The sequence below is a fragment of the Falco punctatus genome, assembly GCF_963210335.1.
Source record: "Falco punctatus genome assembly, chromosome: 5".
Classification (NCBI taxonomy): Eukaryota; Metazoa; Chordata; class Aves; order Falconiformes; family Falconidae; genus Falco; species Falco punctatus.
The window spans coordinates 45,735,170-45,761,602 of NC_137584.1; the positions used below are offsets into that span (position 1 = coordinate 45,735,170).

Consider the following 26,433-nt stretch of genomic DNA (forward strand, 5'->3'; position numbering starts at 1 on the left):
AAAAAATAGTCAAAGACAGATACCATTGCCTTGGCTGCTAGGGCAATATGAAGAGGCTTTGATGTAAAACTTTGGCCCAGTGCTTGGAACAACTCCTATCACCTGAGCCAGACTGCTGGGTTGAATGTGTATATAACAAGCCACCAAGCTGTGCTTATCAAGGGATGACTAATTTTTAACTGCAATTTTAACTTACCCTCACTTATTCCTCTGTGTATTTGGAATCTTCCTTGTAGAGTGGAAGCTCAAGCAGCTGTTATTTGGCCTTTGCTTCTATCTGAAGTATTTCAGGACTTCATATGAATATTTCCAGTTGGAGTACATACATCCTGGATTCTCTTACATTTTAACAAGTAGCTCCTTTTTCTCCACTTGCATTTTTTCTTTGTAAAGAACACCACCACAGAGGAACTTGAAAATTCACCTGCTTTTCTTACTGTCTTTGCATAAAGTAGTCATCCAGAGCTACATCTGAAACCACAGCAGGAAATGAGTTCTGGTCTGTGTAGAAATAAGGTGAAATTGCTGTCCTAATTTTTCTAATTAAGTACATAATTATTTAATCTCTTTGGATTGGAAAATGGTGTTGCAAGTCTGTGTATTTTAGTTTCAAATATTTTTGTGTTGAAATGTCTTATGACTGGGCTTGTCTTTATTTGGTGGTAGATGCCAAAGGCATTATATGAAGTATCTTCAGCATTTTTAAAACGGAATACATGTAAAAGTACTCTTGGAACAGCTCATTTCCTGCTTGCAGCTATAGGTAGTGGGGATTTTAAACAAAGGAATATTGGGTACGTTTGATTTTAGTGAATGGCAATGGATTCTACCACCTTCTCTTAACTCGCTCTTCCGTAGGCCCGTTAAAAAGGTTGGGTTAGACTTTTTCCTGGTCATTAAATGCTCCCTGGATGCCTATATTGTGCTGTGCTGAAATTACTAGGTAATGGCTGCTGCACCTATTCCATATTCAGTAGACTTTATCCTGTGTACTCCTGTTACGGAAGGCAGCAATGCTTATTGCGAATGTAGGATTTATTAGTGTCCTGACTCCAGTGCTTGGCACTCTTTGTGCAGAACTGGACCCTTTGTGCGTTATCTAAGCTGTCTGCCTGTGGGAGGAATATGGGTACCGTGTCCTTTACATGTACGTTCTACAAGCTGTGAAGATGGGTTTGAGGGAGTTGCTCCATCTTCTTTCTTCCAAACCATCTGCATTTGGAAGAATTTGAGGAGGATTGAAAGTAGCTGTTTGGTAGCTTTGGGCAATAATGAGAAAATAGGGTCCTCAAACACAGCCCAGATGTTAGAAATATCTCAACATTTTCCTCTTCTTTATTTTCAGAAAACAGTTCTCCCTCCCCAATCCTTTTTGTTGTCTTTGAGCCAGCAGATGGAGACTTCTTAAACGGCCCAAGCTTTCCAAGCCCTCCGTCACAGGAGGGAGTCAGACACCTCTTAAGCTGTTGCCCTGACAGTGATGTTCAGTAAACAGGGACGTGCAGGGGTGGAAAGTGTGGTTGCTGCTGTTCCTGGAGGAATGTGTAATGTCTAACTGTGTCATCCTGAAGGTGGTGAGGTGAACTTTAAACTCTGCTTTCACTGTCGATTTGAATAATGAAGAGGGCTAGCACCAAGTGAAAGCTGGTGGGAAGGAGCTGGTGATACCACCTTGTGCTGATTGGTATGACCCTGTACCAGCTAGTGCTGCTTCTGAGCTAGGCTGAGAATGCTTTGGCTTGGTTTGCTGGAGGAAAGTTTGCCTTTGGAGGTTGTATGTGTGTGCAGCCCTGTTCCCCTTAGCTGGAGGAAAAAAAATCTATTCAGGAGGTTGGATTCAGGCCAATTACTACATGAGAAAATTCTCATGCTGCTCCTGTAGTTTGGCATGCTCACTCTCCCTGACCAGCTCTTGGGAAAGCACTAGTGTTTCTTTAGTGTTTGAGGGTGTTGGGCTACTCATCCAAACTTTTAATTTGAAACTGGGTTTTCTATTATTAGCTGTGGCCTGAAGTAATTTTCAGAATCCACCTGTCACTTTGATTATACTCTTTCCTTGTTTTGTTTACTTGTTCATTGATAAGAGAAAATATTAAAGAAATGTTCATCCCTTGCAGCTTGTGGCTAATGTGGCATGCTAGCATGTTTTAGAATGTCTGAAAAGAGTTTTAAAGACATCTGGTAGTGTAGGTCGGACAAAGACAATTGCATGCAATTGCTGATGCTTCATGGGGAGTTCTTTAAAAGTCAGGCTTTTAATTTGTGGGGGAAGAAAGAGGTTTTGGGGCTACGTGAGCACTGATTTACCACTACCAATTTTAAGAGATCCTCTTCCACTCAGCTCTGCTGAGCTAGTGCTAGAAGGTACTTAAAAGCTGAGCAGCATCAGGTTATTTTTATGGGCATAAACACTTTTTCCAAGCTCAGAACTGCTTCTCTGGTCAATACCAGTTTGCACTGCCACTGAGTGAAAAAGGTTAGTTGTATTTTAAAGGCACTGAGTATATTTGTTTCCATTATTAAGCTAAAATGGCAAGTTAAAAGTGTATAGTAGAAAAAAATGTGTCTTCTGCCACGCTAACTCTTCTAATAATAGCTTGAAATTGGCCAGAGGAATAATGATATCATAGCATGATGATAACTATATAATCTAGCTGCGTTTTTCACAAAACTTGAGACCCTGAGTATCTTCACTGAAGGGAAGATCTTCGTCCTTTATTAGATGGCAATGAATCCACACAGGTAAGTTGTTACAGCTTCCTGTATATTCTTAATACGGGAAGAGCTTTATCTGGGCACTTGAGAACCACAACATGAATTACAGGAAACCCATGCTTCCTTAGCTCTGGTGCTCCCGAAGCCATGCCATTGCTTCTGCTCTGTGTTAAGAGCAGACATAAGGAATCCAGCCACAAATGTGGTACATAACCCTCTTCTGAGTAGCTCCTATGTTGGTATCTGACAGACCAGACATAATCTGCTACTCATAGCAGATCAGAGTTCCATTTTTATTTTTTTTATATGTTTTTGTTTTGTTTCTGGGAGACTATGTTCACTTTAAAGTGGACATTGTCTGAAAGAAAATTACCTGTTAGTAACAAGTTAGACTTTGATGTGAGACTTATTTTCAGGCTACTAGTCATCCCCTGAACCTACTTTGATGTGCCTTTTCATTGGCAAAGGGAGTCATTGTTCTTGTGTGCCACAGTGCAAAATAGCAAACAAAAGAACAAAACAACCCACCTCAAAATACCTGCCTAGACCCCAGTGGTCCTGTATGTTACCCTGGGAGCTAGGTGAACACTTGTTCCATCTACAATAAGTCCTTGGAAATAAACTCTTTTGGGATGCATTAGAGACAGTTTGTGCTGAAAACTGTTTTGATGACTGAAATCTTTTAAAGCAGGGAAACAACAGAAATATGAGACAGGGGCAGCATGGAGCTTCCTCTCTTCTCCCCCTTCCCCCCCTCCCTCCTTGGGGAAGGAAAGGGTGTGCCTGACTTTGATCTTACTCCCTTCCTTCCACCTGCTTCTGCATGCACGTTCATGCAGTTTCATGTCTGAAGACTTGATGATCGTCTCTGGTGTTCGTGGAATATCTCCCATTGGGAAGATCTGTAGGTGGAAACAAACAGGCCTGTGAGTATCTGGAAGAGCAAAGATTATAGGAGTCTTCCTCATTAAGATGTTTGTGTCCAGGCTGATCTCTGAAGACCTCAAATCTTAGACTTTGAATGTTTGTAAGAAAAGTATCCAGTTATATTTTTAACTTGATTTTTTAGTCCAGTATTATACTTTGAATTCAGAGTTCCTTTGAACTGTTTTTTCTGTGTTAAACATAAACTAGCACACAACTGATTCTTTAAAGATGTGCAGGAGTACTTCTAGATTCCTCTTGATGGCATCAGTCTTGTACTGTGACTGTGAGGGCCCTCGATAGGGTTTCTGTTTGCAGAAAGTGTGTGATTACTTATAGCTATCATTATGTCCCTAGAACAGAAATAGGCTGCTGAAGGTATTTGGTTTATATGTAGGTGTTTTGCAGGCCTGGGTCATCTGAGAAGAAGCTTCACTGAAGGACTTTATTTTGGATTCCTTGAAGTTAATTCCTTATCTATGCCCTATGGGATAATGATCTTATGTTTCTTATACATACTTCACTGCCACCCAAAGACTCTGGATTTGAATGTGTATGCTAAGTACACTGTGTCAGTAAGAGCACTGCTTTCATTTACATACCATTTTATTTTAAGTTGTAATGTTTAACAGCTTGAAACTTCTTCTGCATTTTCAGTCTTATCTTTGATTTCAAAGGTGGAATACTGTGAATGCAAAATAGTCAGCTCTTTGACTAAGGTGTGCTAATGAGAAAAACCTAATTAGGTTTAAGAACTGGAGCAGAAAAGATGCTCAGATTGTCTTTTAGTGGTATCTGAAAGTAGAAAATAATTTTCTACAGAAAAGACTACTGTACTATATTGAGTAAATTAATTAAAATCTCTCCAAGTTGCATGTTTAGGCATGTTGAGGAAGGCTAGGGTTTGTTTGGGTTTTTTGGCACTGAAATTAACATCTGTTGAGTGGTCAAAGTAGCCAGCTGGTAGCGCCCATCTTTAGAACTTTTGATGTGCTTCATTTGATCTGGTAGTAAAAAGTTTAGTCTTAAAATACAGTGTAGCAGATGGGAAAACTAAATTACATTAATTGTGATTTGAAACATGTCTCTTTTGGCAAAGCAGTGTGAGTAATATGATCAGCCAGACTTCAAGACAGTCTGTCCTTAGTTGCATCTCCTGACTCAACCTTTACCAAGGTACACTGGCTAACTTTACCAGGATCTGAAGGGCATTTGCTCCACATCTTCTGGACTAGGATAACACTGTATGTTGCTTTCAGGATCAAAAATAGCAGCAGTGAACTTAGCTACTCCCGTAACAGGAGCATACAGGTTTTCTATGCAGTTATATGAGAGATACCATTAGTAAGATTTATCTGCTGTGAGACAGACCTCTAAGCTATAATTGCTTGATGCTCCTTTTATCGTCTTCCGTTGTTTACTGTAGATGGATGGTAGACATAGCCAGGTGAGAGAAATCCCAACTTGTGAGTCCTGAATCTTGGTTAAAAAAAAAGTAATTTTTGTAGTTTTGCTTTAAAATATTGCCCAATACAAATTATTTTGATCAGATGAAGGTCTCATTCTGGAAGATGGCTGCTCTTCAGTTAGGTATGACTGCTTACATACTAAGTGGCTTCATGTGCATGAATTTTTGTTGTCATGTGATCAACATGTTTGTTTGAAAGCAGGGAAGATGAAGACAGGAGAATGTTAATCTTTAAAGTGTTTCCAAAATGTAAGACAGTGGAAGGAAAGTGAAACACAGGAATAAGTAGCTGAAGTGTGAGTCCAGGTAAATTCTTTGAATGGTTCCTTGAAAGTCAGCCAGAGGCTAGAAACTAGCCAATGTTGTCCAGAAGGAGGAAATCCATACTGGTACATCCTCACCTGGTGCTTGCTCGAGCTGGTCTGTCTCCTTGCTGTAAATATTGTCTGAGTTCAGGATACAGAAATTTTGAGCCCATACTACACAAATCATGTTATAATTTAGACAAACAAAGTTGATCTGTCTCTTGACTCCTTAATTTCTCTTGTTAGCAGCTTCTGAATAATGCCAGCAAACTTATGATTAAAACTACTTTGGCAACTGTGGCAGGAGATTTTTCAAGACCAAGTAACTTAAGATTAGAGCCCTACTGTGATAAGCACTTAGTTGCAAACACAAATGAGAGAGAGTACTGCCTGAAAAATGTGGTGCTGAGGTGTCTGGTGATGGTGAACTGTAATGCACCCAAGTGAGTTGGTGTAGGATCCATCCAAAAGCTGTTGGTAGTCTAAAGCTCTCATCTGAGGTGGCTAGCCTCAAAGTAGCATGCTAAAGATTAGGGCTATTTTGGACCCTGAAAAGATTCTGGGTGGCAGAAGGCTTAACTGATTTTGGTTGTGATCACAGAGGTGGCTTTCTAGAGGGACACTTCAGGAACTCGCCTCTCATGATTTCGCAGAGACAGGGGCATCAGCTCACTGGACACCTTCTCAAGACTCTAGTAAAGGGAGACTTAAGATTACTGTAAATCTAAATGTTACATTGCAAAGAAATGTGTTTTGGGGCCTGAAAGGCACAATTAAGCTTCTAGCCTCTCTTCATGGGGGTTTATGGAGAACTGGGCTCAAAACATTAAAATCCTAAGCAAACTTTAGCTACTGTAGCCAGATGTAGTGCTAAAGCAGAAGGCACATCTTGTGCTTAGCTGCGATATGGCCAGGGAGCAGTACACATAGGCATCACCTGGGTTCCTTATGGCCCTGGGAACAAAACATGCTGGTATTGTGATAGTCAATATGATACCCTAAGTAGGTGGGAGTGAAGCCTATGGATGTAGATGCATGAGCTTTTAGTGGTCAAAGTTTGCCTTAAAATATGATAAAACTTCACTTGTACTTTATGCTAAGAAAACACATTAATTATTTGGTTTGCTCTGTTTTAAGATGTCGGTCAGTTGTACTAGAGACTAATAACAAGTTAGTTGTTCTTAGTCTCCTGGTGTAGAGGTTAAGCTGCTTTTATTTGGTAAAGCAGAACTTCCCATCTTTGGGTAAACTCCAACGTGCCTTGCTTGGCAACTATAGAAATACCAGTCTCCTTATTCGATGATTCATTTCAGAAGTGCTCTGTGAAGCCCCAAAGCTGCATGTATGTCATGTTTTTCTGGCAGAGTTTTCTGCAGCTGGGATTAGGGCTGTAATAATGGTGCTCTGCTCTAATACGGCATGGTGTGCTTTTCCTGGGGTGAAGCACAGAAGTTAAACTATACCACCCGAGGGCCTTGAAGGAAAGCCTGCTGTCATGGGAGGTGTTAGGGGAGCCAGAGGTGTGTTTTTGTCAGAATACAAATGCTTGTCTCTGGAGATGCCTGAGAATCAAGGCCCCTACATGAATGTCTCTTGGTGAACAAGCAGAGAGGCTACTGTAGCAGCAAGAAGTGGATTTTAGCAAAAGGAAACAAGATGTAGCTCTGCGCCCTGCCAGAACCTTCTCCTCTAATGTGGCATAGCTTGTGCTGTTTGCTGAACCAGACTTCAGCTCTGCTTGGTTATTTGTTCAGAGCACCTGTCTTTGTTGTGAGGATCAAAGTACCTCACACGTACCTCCAGATAGTAAAGTGTCTGAGATTGTTTCAGAGTTTAAGTGTGACAACAACTTTTTTTTAGTGAAGAGCAGAAATTATTTTGAAATTTGACTTGTTAACAGATTCATTCTTTTAAGTAAGAGTTATGCTGTGCTGTTTTCCCTCCTTAGAGTTCAAAGGCTGAGGAGTTAATACTCTACTTCGATCCTAGCTCTCCTGACTTAAGTGCTACACTTATTTTTTTATTATTTTTTGAAGATGCAAAACAGCTGGTTTCACAAATCAGTGGTTTCTTAGTGTAGTACAGATGATACTGGCTATTCTCACATTTTTGCACCTTTTAATGAACTTGAGCATCTTTTAGCACGGGGCCTGGCATGCTCTAAACTTCAGGATTGGAGCCTTGGGAAAGTTATTAGCTTAAAAACTTGATTCTTTTGATGCTGGCTTTTCGAAGAGGAGGAACGGCACTGAGGTTGCTGAGACTTAGCTAAAAAATTTTGGAACTGGCAGAGAGCTGTTTTGTGTCTCTTCATAATAGCTGGCCCTGACAGTTTAACAGAGCTTATTGACCATCTGCTTTGTCTAGTTTGCCACATGGCAGAGTAACAGCTAAGCCAAAATACTGGCTACACAGTGTATTAATTAAACAACTTGCTTGTGAACACTATCAAGATACTAAATTGATTGATGTTGTACATTGAACTTGAAGTGTTTTGTCCTTTCCTTTGCTGTGGGTGCTGGATATTGAGCCAAAGAACGTAAGATAGGTGATGAGAAAGGAGCTGTTCGACTGTACGTTGGAGTCCCTGTTTGTTTCCTTGCCCTCTGTCTTCTGTTACCCATTCTCAACAGATGGGACACGGAGTATATTACAGTCTTGTTCCCCTGCTGCTACTTCTGACTGCTGCTCTTTGCCTCTCACAAAGCTGGCAAAAGCAACAGCTGTTTCATAATTTCTCTGTTTGAAGGGAGAAACATAGCAAGGGGAGGGGGGAGTAACTGAAAGAGTGGTCATCTTGCTTCCAAAGGGCTAGAGAGAAACTTTCTTGTCTCTTTTTCAAGAGCCACTATCTCTTCTGAGGACAGATTTCATGTTCTTCAGTGTTAATGTTCCTGGAAATACAATGAGTCTTTCTCCAAGGTGAGAGCAGAAGCTGAGAGCTTTAAGCAAATAGCAATGGTTATGTCTGCGTATCTCTAGCTGGAGGAACCAGACTGTGGGCAGCTTGTTAGTGTGACTAATTCTGCTCAAAGGCACAGCCCCCTGGGAAAGCAGTTTTTAAATCCAGACTGTGCAGGTGGCAGAGTCATATAACATGTTCTCTGAAAGGGATGAGGCAAGACTTTGGCAATATCCAACAACTGTCTGCTTGATCAAGGGATGTGCTGTAGGTAGCATCTCTGCAGCTAGAAGCTGAATCCTGTTGAGCTTGTTATGATGAAGAGATGGCACGTTAATACGCTCTGCAGTGCTATGGCAGGCCATGCTTCTTTCAAGGCCTTGCTACCTATACTTTCATTGCAGAAATCTGTGTACAAGATTATTTTTCTTCTGGTAACTTTCTGTAACAACAGGTAATTGTTCATATGTATGTGTATGTAGGTGCATATTTGTGGTCTATTAACATGCTTCTGAAAGGTTAGTGTATATATATGTGTACACTATGTATATAGTATGCTGTTGGATGGTGTAACATGAAATGCTGTTGCAATTTAGTATAACATCAACCTGAATGAAGCTACTGTTTGGCTGTATTTTTAATATACCTAAGTTGCTGGAAATGCTTTGCATACCAGGTAAGTAACTTCAGGAGAAAACTGAAAGACTGCTGTACTCATTCGGGTTCTGTCTGAAAAGCTGCATTAGCAGGGACTTTGTCTGTGGCTAACTACACACCGCCTTGTTTCGGCCTCTGGAAACTCAGTGCTAACCAGAAGCATTGCTCTGTTCTGGACTTCCAGAAGTTGCAGAGGATCTCTGATTTACATTAAAGTACTTTGGATCTCAGGTAGTCCTGGTGTGTTCTGTACTACAGAATCAAGAAGCTTATTTAAGAAATGAGATCTTGAGTATGCATGTGAGTTCTCTACTTTCTGGGGAGCTTTGTTATACCTCATAATTGAAGGTGGTGCCTTCCACCATTTAAGGGATACTTGAGAAAATTACACTCCTCTTAAAATCTTCTTTGCCTCCCTGCCTTTTTTTTTTTTTTTTCCCCTACTGTATTAATTAACGTACTTAACAAAAGAGTGATAGACTATTCTTAACTTGAAAATGTGAGAATTACAGCCTTTCTGCCAGGGCTCCAGCCCAGTAATGAAGTGCTAGGCTTGGTACGGATTTTAAAAAAATAGTCCTCTCCCAGACCTGTATTTCAGTCATAGGAAACAGTTTAAGCAGTTGTTTTCTTTAACATGTATATTGGGAGTTGTGCTGCTAAGAAGTGGGGAAATAAAAAAATTAGTGTACATCTTTGGGTTTTTTTTTCCTTTCAGTTCAGCCCAATTGCAATTTCTCTGTTCTTGATATTGCCAGTCTGTAAATTTACCTCATTTAAGGGCCCTCAGTCCTGGACTTGCTATGTTTGCATGCATCATCTTTCAGCTACGGTGATTTGTGAGGGCTAGCAGCTGTTGCATAAGCATCTGGAATTTTTACGGTTGTGCTGGAAAGTATTGCCTGTTTATGTATCTGAGGAGCAGAGGGACACCTCAGCACTTTGGCCTCATTCTGTTCTGGGCTTGCCAACACTGTCATGGTCATGTAGCCCACCACAAGTTTTCATTATCCAATGTGAAAAGGTCTGCCACATGTTTGCTGCCAGCAAAATAACATGTCCTGGAAGATCATGGGCTCTGTAGCATTTAAAAAGTAAATCTGTGAGGAAATTAGATGCTTCAGAACGACTTTGGATTTTTTACTTTTATACCAAACCAAAACATTAAATATCTTATTTTTGTTATACTTTCTTCCTTCAGTATGCCTTAAATGACTCTTCAGGCTATGGTTATGGAACCACAAAGCTTTTATTCCTTTAAAAAAAAAAATCTGTATTATCCATAACTCTTAATTCTTTTGGAATGCCTCTGGGAAGAGAAATACACATTTGTCTTCATCCTGTGACTGTTTCCAACAATGCAGATGATTAGAGAACACTGACAAGTCCTGACTTTGCATGTTTGTGTCTCTGAAAAATAGAGAGAAATATTTTAACATATATTTGATATCTGCTTAAAGATAAATAGTGATGTTGAAGCAGGAGGGAGAACAAATTTTAGGCTGACCACAGTAAAGTGAGAATTCAGTTGAAAAAGTGCACTGTTTAAGGATCCTGGGAGCTGGAATGGGAGGTCTTGATGCTGAAGACTACCTTGGAAGGCAATTAGGCTGGTAGCTGTTCTTAAAACAGTTGTTGCAGATCATCTGCAGACTCTGTCAAATGATACTTGCTCAGTTTGCATTTTCAAGATGGCAACACCATTTATAAGGTTGGCTGGCTGTTTAGAGTGCAATTCCTTGGCAGTGACTGGTGTAGGTTTGCTTCTCTTGGGATAGGCAAACATGCCCATAGGGATGAAGGGGCCTTCGTAATGAAATAGCTAGAAGAATGCAGGAGAAGTTGGGACTCAAAAGGGTTTGCTGGAAGCTTTTCTTTTAGTGGTGCTTTGGACGACTTTGCAATGAACTCTTCTTGCAGTCAGTGCTTTGGTTGCAAGGATGTGCTCTTAATGTGGAAAATAGTGCCTCCTTACAACCTGTTTTTCAGAGACACTCAGGAAAAAGTGAATGTGTATACTTGAAACTAAATGAACAAGAAGACATCTTTGCTAGACTTTATAGAGCTTTTAAATGGAGGCATCCTGAAATGAAGGCTAAAGCCCAAATTCCTTTCAAATGTGCTACATTTGGATATAATAAAAGGATTTTGGAAAAAAAGAGAAAGCTAAAACTTGGTGGCAATTAGATGTTAACTAAAATGGGATGAGATGATATATAGGACCTGTGAGGACATATGTCAGGTAGTGAAATGGTGCTTTTGCAAGTGTGAAGAAGGGGTGATGCTGCAAGACAGAAATCCTGGTTAACAAACTAAATGGGAGGACAATGCTTGAATGCAAGAAAGAGAACTGAATGCTTCCATTGAAAAATCCCATTTTGAAAGGAATTGATATGCCCGTACCAATGGCAGAGGATATAGTCTGAGCTTTATGTTCAACTTCTACCTTTCAGCACTTACTCGTTTGCTCTATCTTCCATTAATACAAACTTTGCAGATGAGATATTTATTAAATTGTCAAGTGATAGAGGAGTGGAGCTTTCATTGTTCACTTCTTACTGGCTTGTGCTATTTTGTCTGTAGAGAAATGTTGAGAAAAGATGCCTTTTTCTACCTTAGGAGCTGCATCTGCCTTGGCATCATGATGACTTTTTCCTCATAGACTAGGCAAGGATTTCCCAGCAAGGAGATGAGCGCACAAAGAGGTATTCTGCCTGTTCAAGAGAAGTGGCCGTGGTTTTGTTGTACTGGGCAGCTGCATAGGTGTAACATTTAAAACTATCTGATTTTTGAGGGCTGTCATAATTCTTCTGAAGTTATAAAATACCTGTATGGTAAAATAAAGAGTAAATAAGCTGTATCTGACTCTCAACTTCCATTTCCCAAATGAACCAATGGAATTATTTAAATGAATGATGGGGCCACAAACCAAACCAAGCTGCCAAACTGTGCTTTTTGGCCAGCATGAGATTCCTGGAAGCTGTTCTGTTCCAAGTCAGAGCCTATTTTGGTTTCTCACTGTTGGATGCTTTATGGCAGGAGATCTGAGCAAGTGCTTCCTAAACAGCTGCTCATACAAGAACTACTGTGTATGGACAGACCAGAGTCGGCACTGCAAGTGTGTGACCTCTGACTAGTGTTTCAGTCACCCATTCAAGCAACAGATAAATACCAAACTAAAAATAGCAACTTGAGGGCCCAGGATAAATATTTTCAGTCACCTACATTATAGACAGTTTTGAAAACTTGTTAATACATAGAATACCAAGAAATTAATTTGCTAAAAAAAAAATAGCCCCCAAAACCTAAGTAGTGTGTGTATACATTTTTTTTTTTACTTTTATGAAAGCCCATTTAGTAGCCGATTAGAGGAAAAAAGTTACTCCTGTTGATTCTTTGCAAATTACTTCCTTAACACTCATATAATTACATTTAAAAAAAAAAAGCTGAGAGGAAAAAAATACTTGAGCAGAAGTAGAGAGAAGAAAAGTAAAAGGATCTGTTATATTTATTGGCCAAGGTGTCTGCACAAGCCTCCAGTGCTGTTCATGGAGTTGAAGGCTGCATCCACACGTAAAGAGTTACCTCCCTGCTGCTAAGGGGACAATGCAGCCAGTGAAACGTGGCAGTCAGCCCGTGCTGGCTCTAAGGGTGTCTAAGTAAAAAGGCATGGCCTTCTGAAAGTGCACAGAAAGTCTTCCTTCCAGCCAAGAAAACCTGATGGGTGTGTTGGTGACCAACAGTAGGCAGTGTGTCTGCTAGACAAGCCCAGTCTCAACTGAGTTGGCAGAGTTTGAAGTGCAATAAAACTTCAGTTTAGCTCTCCTAATACATTATTCTTTCAATAGCAGCTTTGTGGCCCTGCTAGCAAGCAGAGCAGAGAACTGTGGAGAGGACCAAGGTTTCCTCTTCTGCAGAGAGTTTTAGAGCATCTGACTGAGGTCACCATTGCATTCTCATATGGTCTATATCAGGGGACCTCAAACTACAGCCCGCGGGCCGGATACGGCCCCCCAGGGTCCTCAATCCAGCCCCCGGTATTTACAGAAACCCCCCTGCCCCCCCTCGTTGGGGGGGGAAACCAAGCAGCCGCAGATGACCTCCTGCCACTTCATCCACGCGCCGGCCCCCTGTTCAAAAAGTTTGAGGACCCCTGGTCTATATAAACACAGAGGCATCTCGTAACAGTAGTGGTCACACTGTGGAAGTATACAGTGAATTTTAATGGCTGATCAGCCTTTACTGATTAAAGAGAGCCCCAGGCCTCCACCTGACAATCCCATTACCATCCCTCTTGAGTGTAGGTAGGCCAGAATCTACATTGAAACAGCACATGGAAATTCTGATACTCTGTCTACTGCAAGCTACTAACATTATAAAGTGCTAGCTTAAAGTATGTATGTCAATATTTTTGCAACTACTTTCTCTTCTGTTGTAAGCTAAGTGGTACTGTGTTTTATTTGAAACCTTGTGTTGGTGTAATCATGTGGCACTATGGTGGTTTAGGTGTGTATCTAAATGAAGTATCTGATGCTGCATATACTATATATATATATGCTATAATATTGTATCTAGATGTAGTATCTGTCTGCAGTGCAGAAGAACACTGTTAAGAAAGCATTCCAGATTTTCTGTTGCTCTAATTCCAAAAACCTGTAGTTACATAGCCTATATATATTGTTGCCCTCTGAAATAAGCCTTGGCTCCCCTTCCCTGAGTAACTTCAGTGAATGGTTTGGCAGTATCTGTACCTGTTTCACTGTGCTTTGACTTAACCTTCCTTTCCCTTCTTCCAGCTGACTTTTGACACAGCTGGCTGTCTTACTTTTCCCCCACCCCTTAAACAGGGTAAAGCATCATACGTGTTAATCCTGTTCTGGTGCAGGACCTAAGCAGCTGACTTAAACAGCATTTGGGCAGCCTGTAGCTGTAAGGAGTTTGTCCAGAGGAAACTATGATGTGTTGCCATCATCTTTCTGCCCTCTTGCCTTCTAACTGAAGGAAAGGCAAAACTGCAGTGGCATCTGCAAAGACAGCAGCTGCCTCTGTCTTGAGTGTCAATGCAGACAGGCTTGCTTCCTTGGGAGGGTGAAGATATTCAGGGAAGCTGGGTGGGGACCCGTGCTCTGGAGGTGGAGGTCCTTTCCCTATCCTCTTTCACAAAGGCTTGCCCATAAAGGGAGCTTTCAGAGGAACTGCATTGAGGGGTGATGTTCTCATCTCTCCCCATAACCCTGATCACTCCATGCTGACGGAGGCCCCCCAACTGAAGTAAGGGCACAACAGAGTTGCTTCTTTCTGTATCACAAAAGTGCTGGGATTGTGCTGTTGCTATTTTGGTGTACTTGCACACTATTTTATAATAAAATTTGGCCTGCCTTTACTGCTTTAGGGGGACTGACTCTTTGAATGGAACTTGTAGTTGGAATAGCATCTGTCCGTTTCATCTGCTCTACAGTTGCTTGAGAGCCAAGAGGAGAGGCTGATCTGTGGCAATGCCAGCTTGAAACAAACAACAATGGTTTTACTGAGGGAAGAGAAAGAGCCAGCTTGGGTAATGAGATGGAAGAACTTGGCTTGAGTGGGTGCTCCTCCCCTGCTTATTGAAAATATAAGTTGTTGTCAATTGCTTTAATGAGGTTCATAACTAGAATTTTAAGTGTTTTGTGTGTGTTGTATTGTCATTGTCCTGTTAGTATATTTTAATTTCCATTTGAATTCTGAAGCTGTGCCAAACTGCTGGCACATATGTGGACATTAAGATGCCCTTATACTTAAGAGATTCCCAGAAGTGGTTTTAAATTTGTTTTACACTGTGCTTTTTCTTTATAGTTGTTTCTAAGTAAGGAAGTTTGAACTGTTCTTGGCTATTGATAGGTAACACTAATGTACAAGATTAGTGTTCCAGTTTGCTTGAGATGATATCCTTATACAGGGATTGTCCTGCCTGACATTATTCTGCCTTGAATTCCTTCCTCCCACCACCTAAAACCAAACCCCCAAACCTGTGATCCTCATGATTTATGCTTTCCAGGCAGCTTGCAAGAGTACTGGTTGACAAGTTATGTTGTCAGGTAATGTAACTCACAGAGGGAGCATGACTCTGTTGTTTGACTAATCACTTTACATTTTAAAAATCTCTAAATGTGTCATTGTGGAGGCTGATTAAATCCAAACTTTGCATCCCTCCCTTGCCTTTTAAGGGACATATTGCTCAAACTGGTCTGCCACCTGTATAACAGAAAACGATAATAGTGATGCTAGTGGGTATGGAGGAGGCCAAGCTACTTAAAGGCTGCCCTTACAGTTGAGCTGTGTGTCTCTGGCTAACTTTGCCCCTTTTCATATTCATCAGAAAAAACAAGTGATCCTGAATATTCAAAACTCGTAGAAGTCCCAGCCAGTAAGAAGGCATTCTCACAGGATCCCTCTCCTCTGTCTGGTTTTTGTGTTTTGGCCAGGGAAACCATTTGCTTCAGATGCACCATAGGCTAATGTTTTTTTTAACTAAGGTTAACTTCAAGACATCTTATCAAGCCTATAAAAAAGAACTGTATTTTTCACCAAAATGCTTGCAAATGGTTTATATGAAATACGAGTAAAAGCCCTTCTCACCCCTAGTCTCACTTTCCCTTTGACTCCATTTTGCTGTCTACTGGAGAGCATACTCTAGTTTGTTCATCTAGACGAGTGTGTTAGACCAACAGGTTACCATCACCTTGTGACAGTAGAGATTTGCAGCCCTATATACTTTTTTCAAATATTTGCAGTTGACAATACTGTGAAAGCTGTGTAGTTCTTCACCAGAAATAATGAATGAGCTGTTGATCTGAAGCTAAAGAACAAGCTTCTGTCTTCTTTTTTCTTTTTTTTTTTTTCCTTGCTCATTGGGGGTCAAGAGCGAGCTCTCTGCTCTTTGAAGCTTCAGGTCACAGGACTCATGCTTTCATGAGTCACTTGTTGATCAGCTGCTTAGTGATGTGTATGGATATGCTGATAAATTAAAGGGATATCTTATACAGAAAGTACTAGTCTGGAAAATATAAAGGGATCTAGTCATTGTTATACCCTCCACCTAGTCAGTGTTGTCCTTCCAGACTTTACTGACTTAATTTGAATAAGGTTATTTCTGTAAATCTGTATTTTGAAGTGAATGTGTTAGAAGGGTGTGTTTGCTCAGCTGGGATATGGGATGGAAGGAGAAGGAAGAATTCCTAACCATGCTGTATCAGTGAATTTCGGCTAGGTGGTGGGATGGGCATGCTCTTCCAATTGTCCAAGGAGCATGACAGTGTTCTTTTTAACATGTAATCCTGTGTTTTTTCTCATGGTGTGTCTCTGGTTAGGGGCAACACACACTGAAGTTGCATACTGGCATGGTTCTGGGATGCTGTTAGGTTATGCTTTAGACCTGAGAGCTTGAGAATGTTGCCTGTTCACTGGATTCAGACATGAATCTCCAATAGATCTCCACTTTGGGATTTCCTTAGAATAAGGTGTGCTCTTTCTAATATAAGCTTCAGGACCATTTATCTACTAACCAACATAAGGTGAATTGGCAGATGCAGGAAGGCTTTAGCTAGCTAGCTCTTTCTTCTCCGAGCCAGGTGGATGTGGGTAAGCTTTGGTCTGGAAATCTGATTGCAGTGTTAATAAACTATGAATGAATGCAAATACTCTGCCAACAGGCTTTATTCTCTTGGTCTGAAAGCTGCACTAATGCAGCTATAGTTTCTGGACTATGCGGTTTATGCATGCTGGCTGAGCAAGCTAAGGTCCAGCTGTACCTGCTTGTGTAAACACTATCATTGTGTGTATCTGTTTGTCTGTCCATCTTTCTTATCTAGCTTAATTACCTTTCCCCACAGCTTTGTTACATCCTTTTAATTGCCAGGGACTGATGATTCCTAGGTAAGCTCCCCCTCTGCTTTACAGCAAGGTGTATATTCTTCTATATAGAGCACCATAAGCATTGCTCTTGGTGTTACCCTTGATTTAACAACTGGAAAACACACTTTTAAAATGTTGAACTTGTCCATATCGAAATAATCTGAGCCGAGGAGATTCATAGTAGGTGCCTGCCTTAGCTGGAATAACTTGGAAAGATTTTAGGCGAGAGTTTAGTTATTTCTGAAGTTGAGACTAATATCAGGAAGAAAAAAAGGTGGTTTTCCGCATTGCATGAGGACTTTCAACAGCTCGGTTGAAACTCTAGTATGTCTGATCTTGGAAATTTAGGAGGGAGCTGACTTGCTTTGTGTCGGAGATGCCTGTGTCCAGTTCATGAAAGTGTTCTTAGTTCAGTTAAGCATCTCCCCTCCTCTTGTGTTTGTCTTGTGCCCAGGCTTGTTAGCTTGGCAATAAGCTCAGATTGTCTTACGTGAATGAGCTTTCTCTGTAGGGAGCTAGGAAGGGCTGGGCTCTTGCAGTTCATCTTGGCAGGGAGCCCTGGTCACAGTGCCTGGGAGCCAAGAGACAATCCTTTCTCTGATTGCAGTGGTCCTTCCTCTGGCCCTCAGCTGCGGAGAAAGGGTATAGAGGAAGAAGGTAGAAGCAATACCCCAAAAAGTAGGAGCAGAGGAGGTAGGATTTTGCAGGAAGCAAGCTATGACAGTAAAAGCTGAAGGACTAAGCTTTTAGGAACAGAAGCAGAGGGAAATGAGTGCTTTTGGGCAAAACTTAGACTGCTGCTCTCCAGACCCGAGAATTGAATCTAGGTCTCCGTAGACTTTTCCACGCTCTACCAGCAACTTCAGGGGCCCTTGCTGTCTTTGTAAAGTGTTACCTCCCTCAGGTGGTGTGTGTACAAGGCTATGGGCACGGCCCCTGCTAGCTCCAGTGGTGAGGGTAGATCAGATCTAGACTAGATAGATCAAACACTGTGTCCTTGACTTTTATCCAGATTCATTCATACCATGTTACATAAATATAGATGCACTTGGTGTTCCTGTGAGATGCTGGACAACTTGTGTAAGCTGTTCTGTTGATAGGTGGACACAGTGTTCCCTCCCTTTCTGGGTATTTAACTGGATCCATAGAAGGTCAGGCTTGAAGACAGGCTCAGCACAGAAGTCTTCTGTTAAATATCCACAATACCACAGATAAATTATGATTATTCAGAAACAGTAGGATCGTAGATTCTGGATCATAGGAACAGCCTGGGTGCAACACAGGCTTTTCTAACTCTTGGTTGGAGCTAAGACTGGATGGCATGTGCTCAGGGGTGTGGGGCCTTCCATTCTGTGTTGCCTGTGAGGTTTCACATTCAACTGACTGATTGCTAATGAGATAAGGGTCTGATGGGGGAGAATATAGAGCGTAACTGCATGATAAGGACTGTACCACACTGGGAGCAGCATCCTAAATGTGTTCACTGATTCACCAACTATGCAAGCTAATATTCGCTGTTGCATGATCCACTTTACTTGAACCAACAGAAGTGATGGAATTTTAATTTTTTTTTGGATGGCTAACACTAGATCATCATGGCTGCTGTGGCATTACTGCTGGTAATATTTTAGGACTGGAGGAAACATACTGTCACTTAGTAACTGGGTTGTACCACTGAGGATACTTGTTCCTACTGTAAGTGTCCCCAACCCTGGCACCTGTGAGTCTCTTCTTGCTGTCTTTAACATCCTTTTCTAACCTTCTGTTTCTCATGCCAATAAATAGGCACTAGCAGCTTTTTTGTGTTGCAAGGAGCTATATTTTAGCTGTTGTATTTTGAGTCTTGACTTAATTAGGATTAGCTTTAAGTCAGAGAGAGCTTTATTTGATTCTGGATTCAAAATTTTTGATCACTTAAACTATTCTTCTTAGTCTCATTTTTAGCTACTTTTGGCTTGACCTGTAAGTCCCCGAAAACGACAGAATGCTTTGAAATGTGGAACACATGATTTTTCCTTTGTTTCATACAAATGACTCTTTGATGGTATTCTTTTTCCTGTACTAAATGTACTTCATTTGTAAGTCCACTAGGTTGCATATGCAACCAATGACTTCTACTCCTGCTAACTTTTGGCACCTTTATCATCCTGTGACTTTGTAAGACATTCTATTGTCTTGCACTGGGGCAGTGCCACCCATCTCTGCCGATTAAGTTTTCCAGAGCTAACTGTATTGGATAACCAGCAGATGTCTCTCTTAAAAACAAACAAACAAACAAAAAACAAAACAAAAAACCCAACCAAAAAACTTTTCATATATTAAGTGGATACTTCCAGAGGAACTGGTCCTGTTTTCTAGTTTGGTTTTGATCACTTACTCTGCCCATCTTTCAGGACTTTGAATCAGAGATTTCTCTCATATGATCTGAAACTTTCATACATCTGAATCGTATGTTCTTCTTTGCCTCCTTTTCCTTCATCTTTCTCTTGCTGTCCTTTCAGGTTGCTTCCAAACTCATTATACAAATGACGGCTTTAACTTTCCTTGCTGCGCTTAACTTTTCCTTTCTCTCCCAAACTTAAAATTAAAGTAAAACCCCAAAAACCCTATTTCATTATTTCCCAGCACTATGAATGAGATGATGCACAATGAATGGACAGTGAGGATGAGGGATAGCAGGCTAATTTGAGAGCTGGGTTTATAGTGGGAAGTTACACCCAGGGCAACTATTGCCCTTTAAAATTTAAAGCCTCAGATAAATGTTTAATTAGTAAATACTTGTAACGATGTCAGACCTGCTTGTGCTGTCCTCAGGGTCAGCATACTAGAGTGTGCAAGTGTTCTTCAGCCGCCTTTGCAAACTCCAGCTCTTGACTTAAGCTGCTGTGGGAGGTGGTTTCAGAGGCTGACAGACCTTTTCACTGGACTCACTAAGGGATACTCACTTGTTTCTATTCCACTCACTGTTGGGGCTGCAATCACCTCTGCCAGAGGCTACATCACAAACAGTTGGAGTGGTTGTAATGTCTTAAACTGCTACAGCTATTTATTACTTAATGCGTGTCTGTGCCCCAAGGTGTTTTGCCAGTAGCCTGCAAAGAAGTCATGCAACCTAAATAACCATGGGGCAGTCTTCCAATGCAAGGTTGAATTTAAGTTGCACTAAATAGCACAGAAGCGAATTTGATGTTTTTTTGACTTTTGAATACCATGCTTCCCTCCTCCAACTGTTTCAGTTACTGGGTGTTTGCACCTGCAACCCCCATTCCTTTTTTGTTTTAGTTTTTCTGGGGGATGCTCCCTGTCAGCATGTTTCTTGTGGTTTCTTTCCCCACCCCATCATCTGGTATTTGCAACACCTTGTTTCCCTCTCACTGGAGCAGAACATGGCAGTGCTTTGTTTTTCTTGCACAGCCTCGTGGCACTAACAAGACTCTTAAAATACCACCCTTCGGCTATACACAGCCCCTTTCAGGCTTGGCTTGCCCCAGCCTAATCTGCATCTAGCAGCTTAATTGTAGTAGAATCAACCACACTTCTTGCCAATAAAATCAGGCAAAAAGAACACATGACTGTTTTGTCCTTCCTTCTATCACTACAGCTGTTGGGGAGCGGTCAGGCTCCTGACCGAAGCACATGTTTTTCATGCCTAACATAAAATTCTTGAGATCGTGCGGGCACAGTAGTTCAGTTGGGGGCGAAAAACGCTTTGGTTATGTTTGTTCATTCAGTCAAAAATAAAAGCAAGAGTTACATTTTTGGGCTTCCCCCCTCCGTTTGTGTTGCGTATCAGAGTTCAAATCTGCTGTGAAGTGATGAAAGATACTCATGCTCTTTTAGAGAGAATGTAACTTAATTGGATGCTAGTATGTCAGACACAACTATAGTCTCTCGCTTCTGAACTATTCTTGATTTATTTTGTTATGGCACTCCTTGATGTAGAGGAGCTGTGTTCCCTCTTATACCAAAGCATCAGTGAATTACTGGTACAGTTTCCCTCTGGACTGATGGCAGTGTGAACCTTGAAGATGTAGGAGAAAGGTGATTTAAAGAAGAGAAGAGTGAAGACGGACAGAAGCAAGGATTTCTCCCACATGACTGACTGGTACCAGTCAGAGTAAAGCTAACCTTTCAGGAGTGCTCTGAAGTGTGACCACAAAAAAGCATTATATACCTTCTACGGAATTCCCTCTCACTGTCACCTTTCAACGTCATTTCAGTTTGGCAGAATGCCACTCTGACAGGCAAGAGTTCAAAATGTGTATCTGACAAAATACTCACTGCGCTGAACTGTGAGTGCAGACAGGTTGGCATTTATGCAGGTCCATAGATGTGTATTTTGATAATTTTACAGTATCAATGGTAACTCCAGGCACCCTATCTTAACAGTATTTATGATGATCTGCTTAGATAAAATGTTCAGGAGGTTTATTGTCTATTTGGGGAATTTCTGGTTCTTAGTGTGATATGCAAATTAGTGTAGAGTTGGAATAGTAAGCTCCTAAGTAAATGTACCACTGTTATGGATTAATCTTTATCCTTTTCAATTCTAATGGCTTTTACTGAATATCTTTATAGTCTGTGGAAGACTTCTTTTCTCTCTCTTCCACTTGTTTAAATTGCTAATGAATCTATAGCATTAGGTTAGGAAATCCCTTATTGCCAGATTGTTACAGCAACTAGTATTTTTATGATTCATCTCAGCAAATGCCCACACTTCCTTTCTAACTAAAATGCATGCTGAAAAAGAGTGAACCTGCTAATTGGGAAAAGGATGTGCTTTGTGCGTTTTTATTCATCAGGTCACACAGCCTGCATGGCTGTGCTATCGTGTTCCCGCATGCTTTCCTTCAGAGATGGGAAATGGGGAAGTTAATCATCCTGCTTCTGTCCTCCTTCCTTACACCCAAATAAATGTTGAGCAGTTGGCATTTTAGCTGGAGATTCTGATAGAGGTAGTTGTTTGGCACTTTGGTACTTCTGTTAGATTAACTTGAGCTAATTTGTTATCTTCCTTGCTAATGTTTGGTCTCTTCTTTTATTGAGTGGAAGAGTAATTTTGTTGTTACCTGTGGCAGTTGCTACTGGAGCTGTTAAATTTTCACAATTGTTGAAACTTCTGCAAATCGCTGGAACCACCACATTTTAATCAAAATTCTTCTTTAAAGAATTTTGAGAAGTGGTGGCGTACAAGACAGCAGCTGCTTGGAGACAGTGGTCTTATTGGTTCATCCTGACTTTCAAATCCACCCTCTCCATTGGAGGCTTTTCGGTCCCTGATTTCATTCAGGAGGTGCCACGGTCATGCAGTGCCAGTGAGCCAACTGCTGACGGTGTACTTATGGAGGAGGGCAGACTCGCATGCCCATCCATTGGCTTGAATGGGGCAGGGGCAGCAGCGAAGCCGTGTGTCGGTGGCACTGAGACCACTGTGAGGGTGGCACTTGGCATGGAGGGAAGGCTGAGACTAGAGTGTTTTGTGTGTGCAGTGAGGTGCTGCTTTACCATTTTGAAGTGCCTTTTATGATGAGAAAATGCAAAAAATGACCAGCAGTGTATTTTTTTGCTTAATTGCAAGTGCAATAAACAGTGATATCTGTGAATGATGAATTCTTATTGGGAATCCATAGCTCAGGGTTCCTTCAAAATGTGTGGACTTCTGCTCTGACTCAGGGAACATGTCTGTGCTGGTGATGCAAAGGGAGAAGTGTATGGTGAGAAGTTTTAAATCCTCTAAAATATTCTGTACCTTAAAGTTCATGCTTCACTGCAGGCACTGGAAATCTGAGCTCCTCCGATGGGACATGTATGTCATCCTTGTAAGCCAACTTTAAGCAAGGGAGATATTCCGCAGTGTAACAAAATAAGCAGTCCAGTCAGGAATGTGCTCAAAGCAATTTTGTGGCTTGCTGCAGCTTTTATCTGCTTCCTCTCCCCTGACCTCTTCTTCATCCTCTTGCCCAGTACTGTGAGAATTGCATGACTTGTGCCGCTGGGCATGGGTTAGTAACACAACTTCCAGCTGTGAGGGAAGGGTTGCTTAAGAGCTGTCACCTCCTCCTGCCGCACAGGGCCTTGGCCTTCTGCTGGCTTGGGAGGAAGGAATCAAGCCACCATCCCTTGCTGATTTCCTTCTTGTCTGGCTCCAGGCAGATGGGGTTATGTGTGCTATCACTAGGCTGCTTTTGAGGTTATGTGTAGGATATCTCTATGGACTAAGTGGGAACTTTTGCTTTTCAGGAAGAAGAGATGCCAGATGTAGAAATTGACATTGATGACCTTCTTGATGCAGCCAATGAAGAGGAGAGAGCTCTTAAATTACAGGTAATATTATTTTCTAATTTTAAATTGGAATGTAGCTGAATTAATGCATCTGAGTCCATATCTTGTGTTTGATTGAATCCACTGTAAGTGTAAAACTAGAACTGAGAAGTTCCTAGGTCTGAGTTTAGCATAATCTACTGGACTGTACAAAGGTAATCAAAATCGTTTAGGACAAAAAACTTCTGAAAGGTGGATGATAACAAGAGTAAACAAAAGTTCAAAAATCCAATAATACAGGGAGATATGCTGAGACAACTAGATAAATTCTAAGTTTTACAAGTATCTAAAATAAATAACAGAAAACATAAAAAAATAAACAACAGTTACATAGAAAAACTATGTGGCTGAGAGTCAGTTATGATGACCAGGTAGTTTCTGAGATTCACTGCAGCAGCAGAAAATATACATGTGTGCATATACAGACCAGAAATCCTGCCTTGTCCTTAGGATACTGAAAACTGTTTCTCTGTCTATACTACCTAGAAATTGGAACTCATCAAGTTATCTTGGAGTAGCTTGTCTAAAAGCTTGAGGAAAGGATAAGATGATCAGCAACAGGAGTTAGGAGGGAAATGCAGAAGCTGTTTGCTGAAGTTATACAATCCAAACCAGCTCTCTAAATCTCTGAATTCTGTTTGAGATAAAAGTTTGCTGAATGGAAGAATGAGTGGGAGAAAAGAAACATCACTGTCTTAATAAAGATACATATATCTAAATCAAGATAGAAAACCAATATGAGGGTCTCTGCTTATAATCTTCTCAGATGCACTAAAGGAAGGAAACCTGTCCCAGAGCAGTGGTTTGCCCTCAGCTCACTTCTGAGAGGTGACTAAAGTGCTTTGAGGCACCACATCTGATTTGCAGTGCCTGTTGGCACCCTTTTCTCAGTGCCCACTGCCCAGCCACAGACACATGGGGCATGGCCCCAGGCTGTTTACTCAGCATTCATAAATAGCTTTGCTGCTTCTGCCTAAACTAGCTGCTGCAGCTGCCCTGCTAGGAATGCCTGACCTAGCTCATGTCTTTATTTCTGTATTGTGAAGACTGTGGTGCCCTCGCAGAAAGCTACCTTTCACATGTGTATTGCTGGGGGAAATGTTCTTGGAGTCTCCTCTTCCCAGATTTTCATGGAGAGAGGGATTTTGTAACTTCGAACTTGGAGGAAAAAGCCATCATTTCTCTCCTATTGCAAATCTTTCTGATCCACCTAGGGAGCAAAGGTGACTTACTGTAATGCTTGGTTTTCAGTAGCATATTCATCCAGTGTTTCCTGGTTCTCCTTTTCTTTCCCTGCTTCCTTGCCAAGTTTCATACTGTGGCCTTGTTTATGTTCACTGTTATTCTGTATTGGAACTGACGCTTTTGTATTTTGCTTCTAGGAAACTCTCGTAGATTGCTACAAACCAACAGAGGTAAAAAGACTTTTCTTAAATACTATTTACATGTGGAAAGTGTAGCTGTGTTTAAGCTAAAGCAACTTTTTATACTTATGATAAAGTAAATATAGGAATATTAATTGGGAGCTGATGGACTTGGAGCTTTATATCCTGTAAATGTTTGCGCCTGTCACTTGAGTACAGTAGGAACAGGATTGAGCCCTGTGGAGGAACTGCTGATCATTCCAGCTGAAGTATCAATATTATCTTCTGTAATGTCCTTATTGATTTTGCTGATGCTTAAAGCTGTCATGTTACAAGAGAACTAAACACAAGTCTCATCAGATGGTTAAAACCCTACTATATTTGCATGAAATTCCAACTTGAGAGATGGATTGCGTGCTCTTTGATGTGAAGCCATTTAATTTTATCTCTGACAGTAAAATTGTTTATTATGAGAACTGTTATGTAGATACGCATATTATAGATATGCTCAGGTAATTGTTTTTTGTGAATGGATTTAAATACAATCATGGCATAATCTGAACTAGCAGGATTCAGTTAAGAGTACTCAACTTCTAACTTGAACATCCATTAACTTGTCCAGTGCCAATATAGCCTAGTTCTCATATAGTAATGTGTGCTTACTAGGGAGAGTAAATGTTGTAATGAACTTGGACTCACTGGAAAAAAAAGTCTAGGTTGTGGGTCAGTTTCTTGGTGGCTGCTATGCTGTGTTTAATAGAGTGGGTGGTACAGTTAAATAGACACTTCCCTGTCCATCAGATACTTTCTTCAGGGCTTTTCCATTTTTATTGATTCCCGTGTTAGATTGGTAAAATTCTCTAGAATTGTTATTACATTTGCTGCTACTAAGTTTTTGACAGTGCAGGGAATTGACGCAGAAAGACTCTCTTGGTAACACTTGTATAGTTTGGACTGTGTTGTACCTTGGTTTCTTTAAGGCAGATAACACACATATCACATTATGGAGATGCTAGATTTAAGAAAATAAAAATATCAATCTTCAGACGTCTTACTGTAGTAATGTTACACTACAGATGACCCCTGTCAGCCTCCTCCAGCCTTTTCTTGCAAATGCTATTGAACTTCATTTGTTCTTTGTAAGATAGGTTTGAAGACTGATATGGCATTTGGAGCCGGACATGATTCTTGTCGCAGGCTAGGGAGAGAAACTGGAGGTCATGAGTGGGTGGGAGGAAAGGGTTGCCAAGAGCTTAACAGCCACTCATGTGCTGACCTCTTATTTCTGGGTTATCTGAAGGCAGATAAGGAATCGGAGAATGGTCAGGGTTGGAAGGCACCTTTGGAGATCATCTAGTCCAACCCCCTGCTTAAGCAGGTTCATCTAGAGCAGGTTGCACAGGATCACGTCCAGGTGGCTTTATAATGTCTCTGGAGAAGGAGACTCCACAGACTCTCTGGGCAGCCTGTTTCACTGCTCTGTCACCCTCAAAGTAAACGAAGCTTTTCCTCAGATTCAGATGGAACTGCCTGTGTTGCAGTTTGTGTCTGTTGCCCCTCATCCTGTCACAGGGCACCACTGAAAAGAGGCTGGCTCCATCCTCTTGATGCTTGCCATGGAGATATTTGTAGACATTGACAATATCCCCTCTCAGTCTTCTGTTCTCTAGGCTAAACAGACCCAGTTGTCTCAGCCTTTTGTTATAAGGGAGATGCTCCAGTCCACTCATCATCTTTGTAGCCCTCTGCTGGATCTTCTCCAGTAGTTCCCTGTCTGTCTTGAACTGGGGAGCCCAGAACTGGATGCAGTACTGCAGATGCAGCCTCAGTAGGTCAGAGTAGATTGGGAGAATCACCTCCCTCAACCTGCCAGCCATGCACTTCCTA

The 26,433-nt window shown here is 41.2% G+C and overlaps 1 protein-coding gene across 4 annotated transcripts in view; it reads left to right on the plus strand.

Annotated features, from left to right (window-relative positions):
- Nucleotides 1-26,433, plus strand: part of PPP1R14C (protein phosphatase 1 regulatory inhibitor subunit 14C) — a 64,895-nt gene that overhangs the window by 20,115 nt on the left and 18,347 nt on the right. For all 4 annotated transcript variants that reach the window (XR_013928510.1, XR_013928511.1, XM_080389660.1 and 1 more), the window contains 2 exons: nt 23,102-23,185; nt 24,565-24,597. Coding sequence is in view for 2 of the 4 variants with exons in the window: in XM_080389660.1 (XP_080245786.1) it covers nt 23,102-23,185; nt 24,565-24,597 (117 nt within the window). In the remaining 2 variants the exon portion in view is untranslated. The remainder of the gene's footprint in view (nt 1-23,101; nt 23,186-24,564; nt 24,598-26,433) is intronic.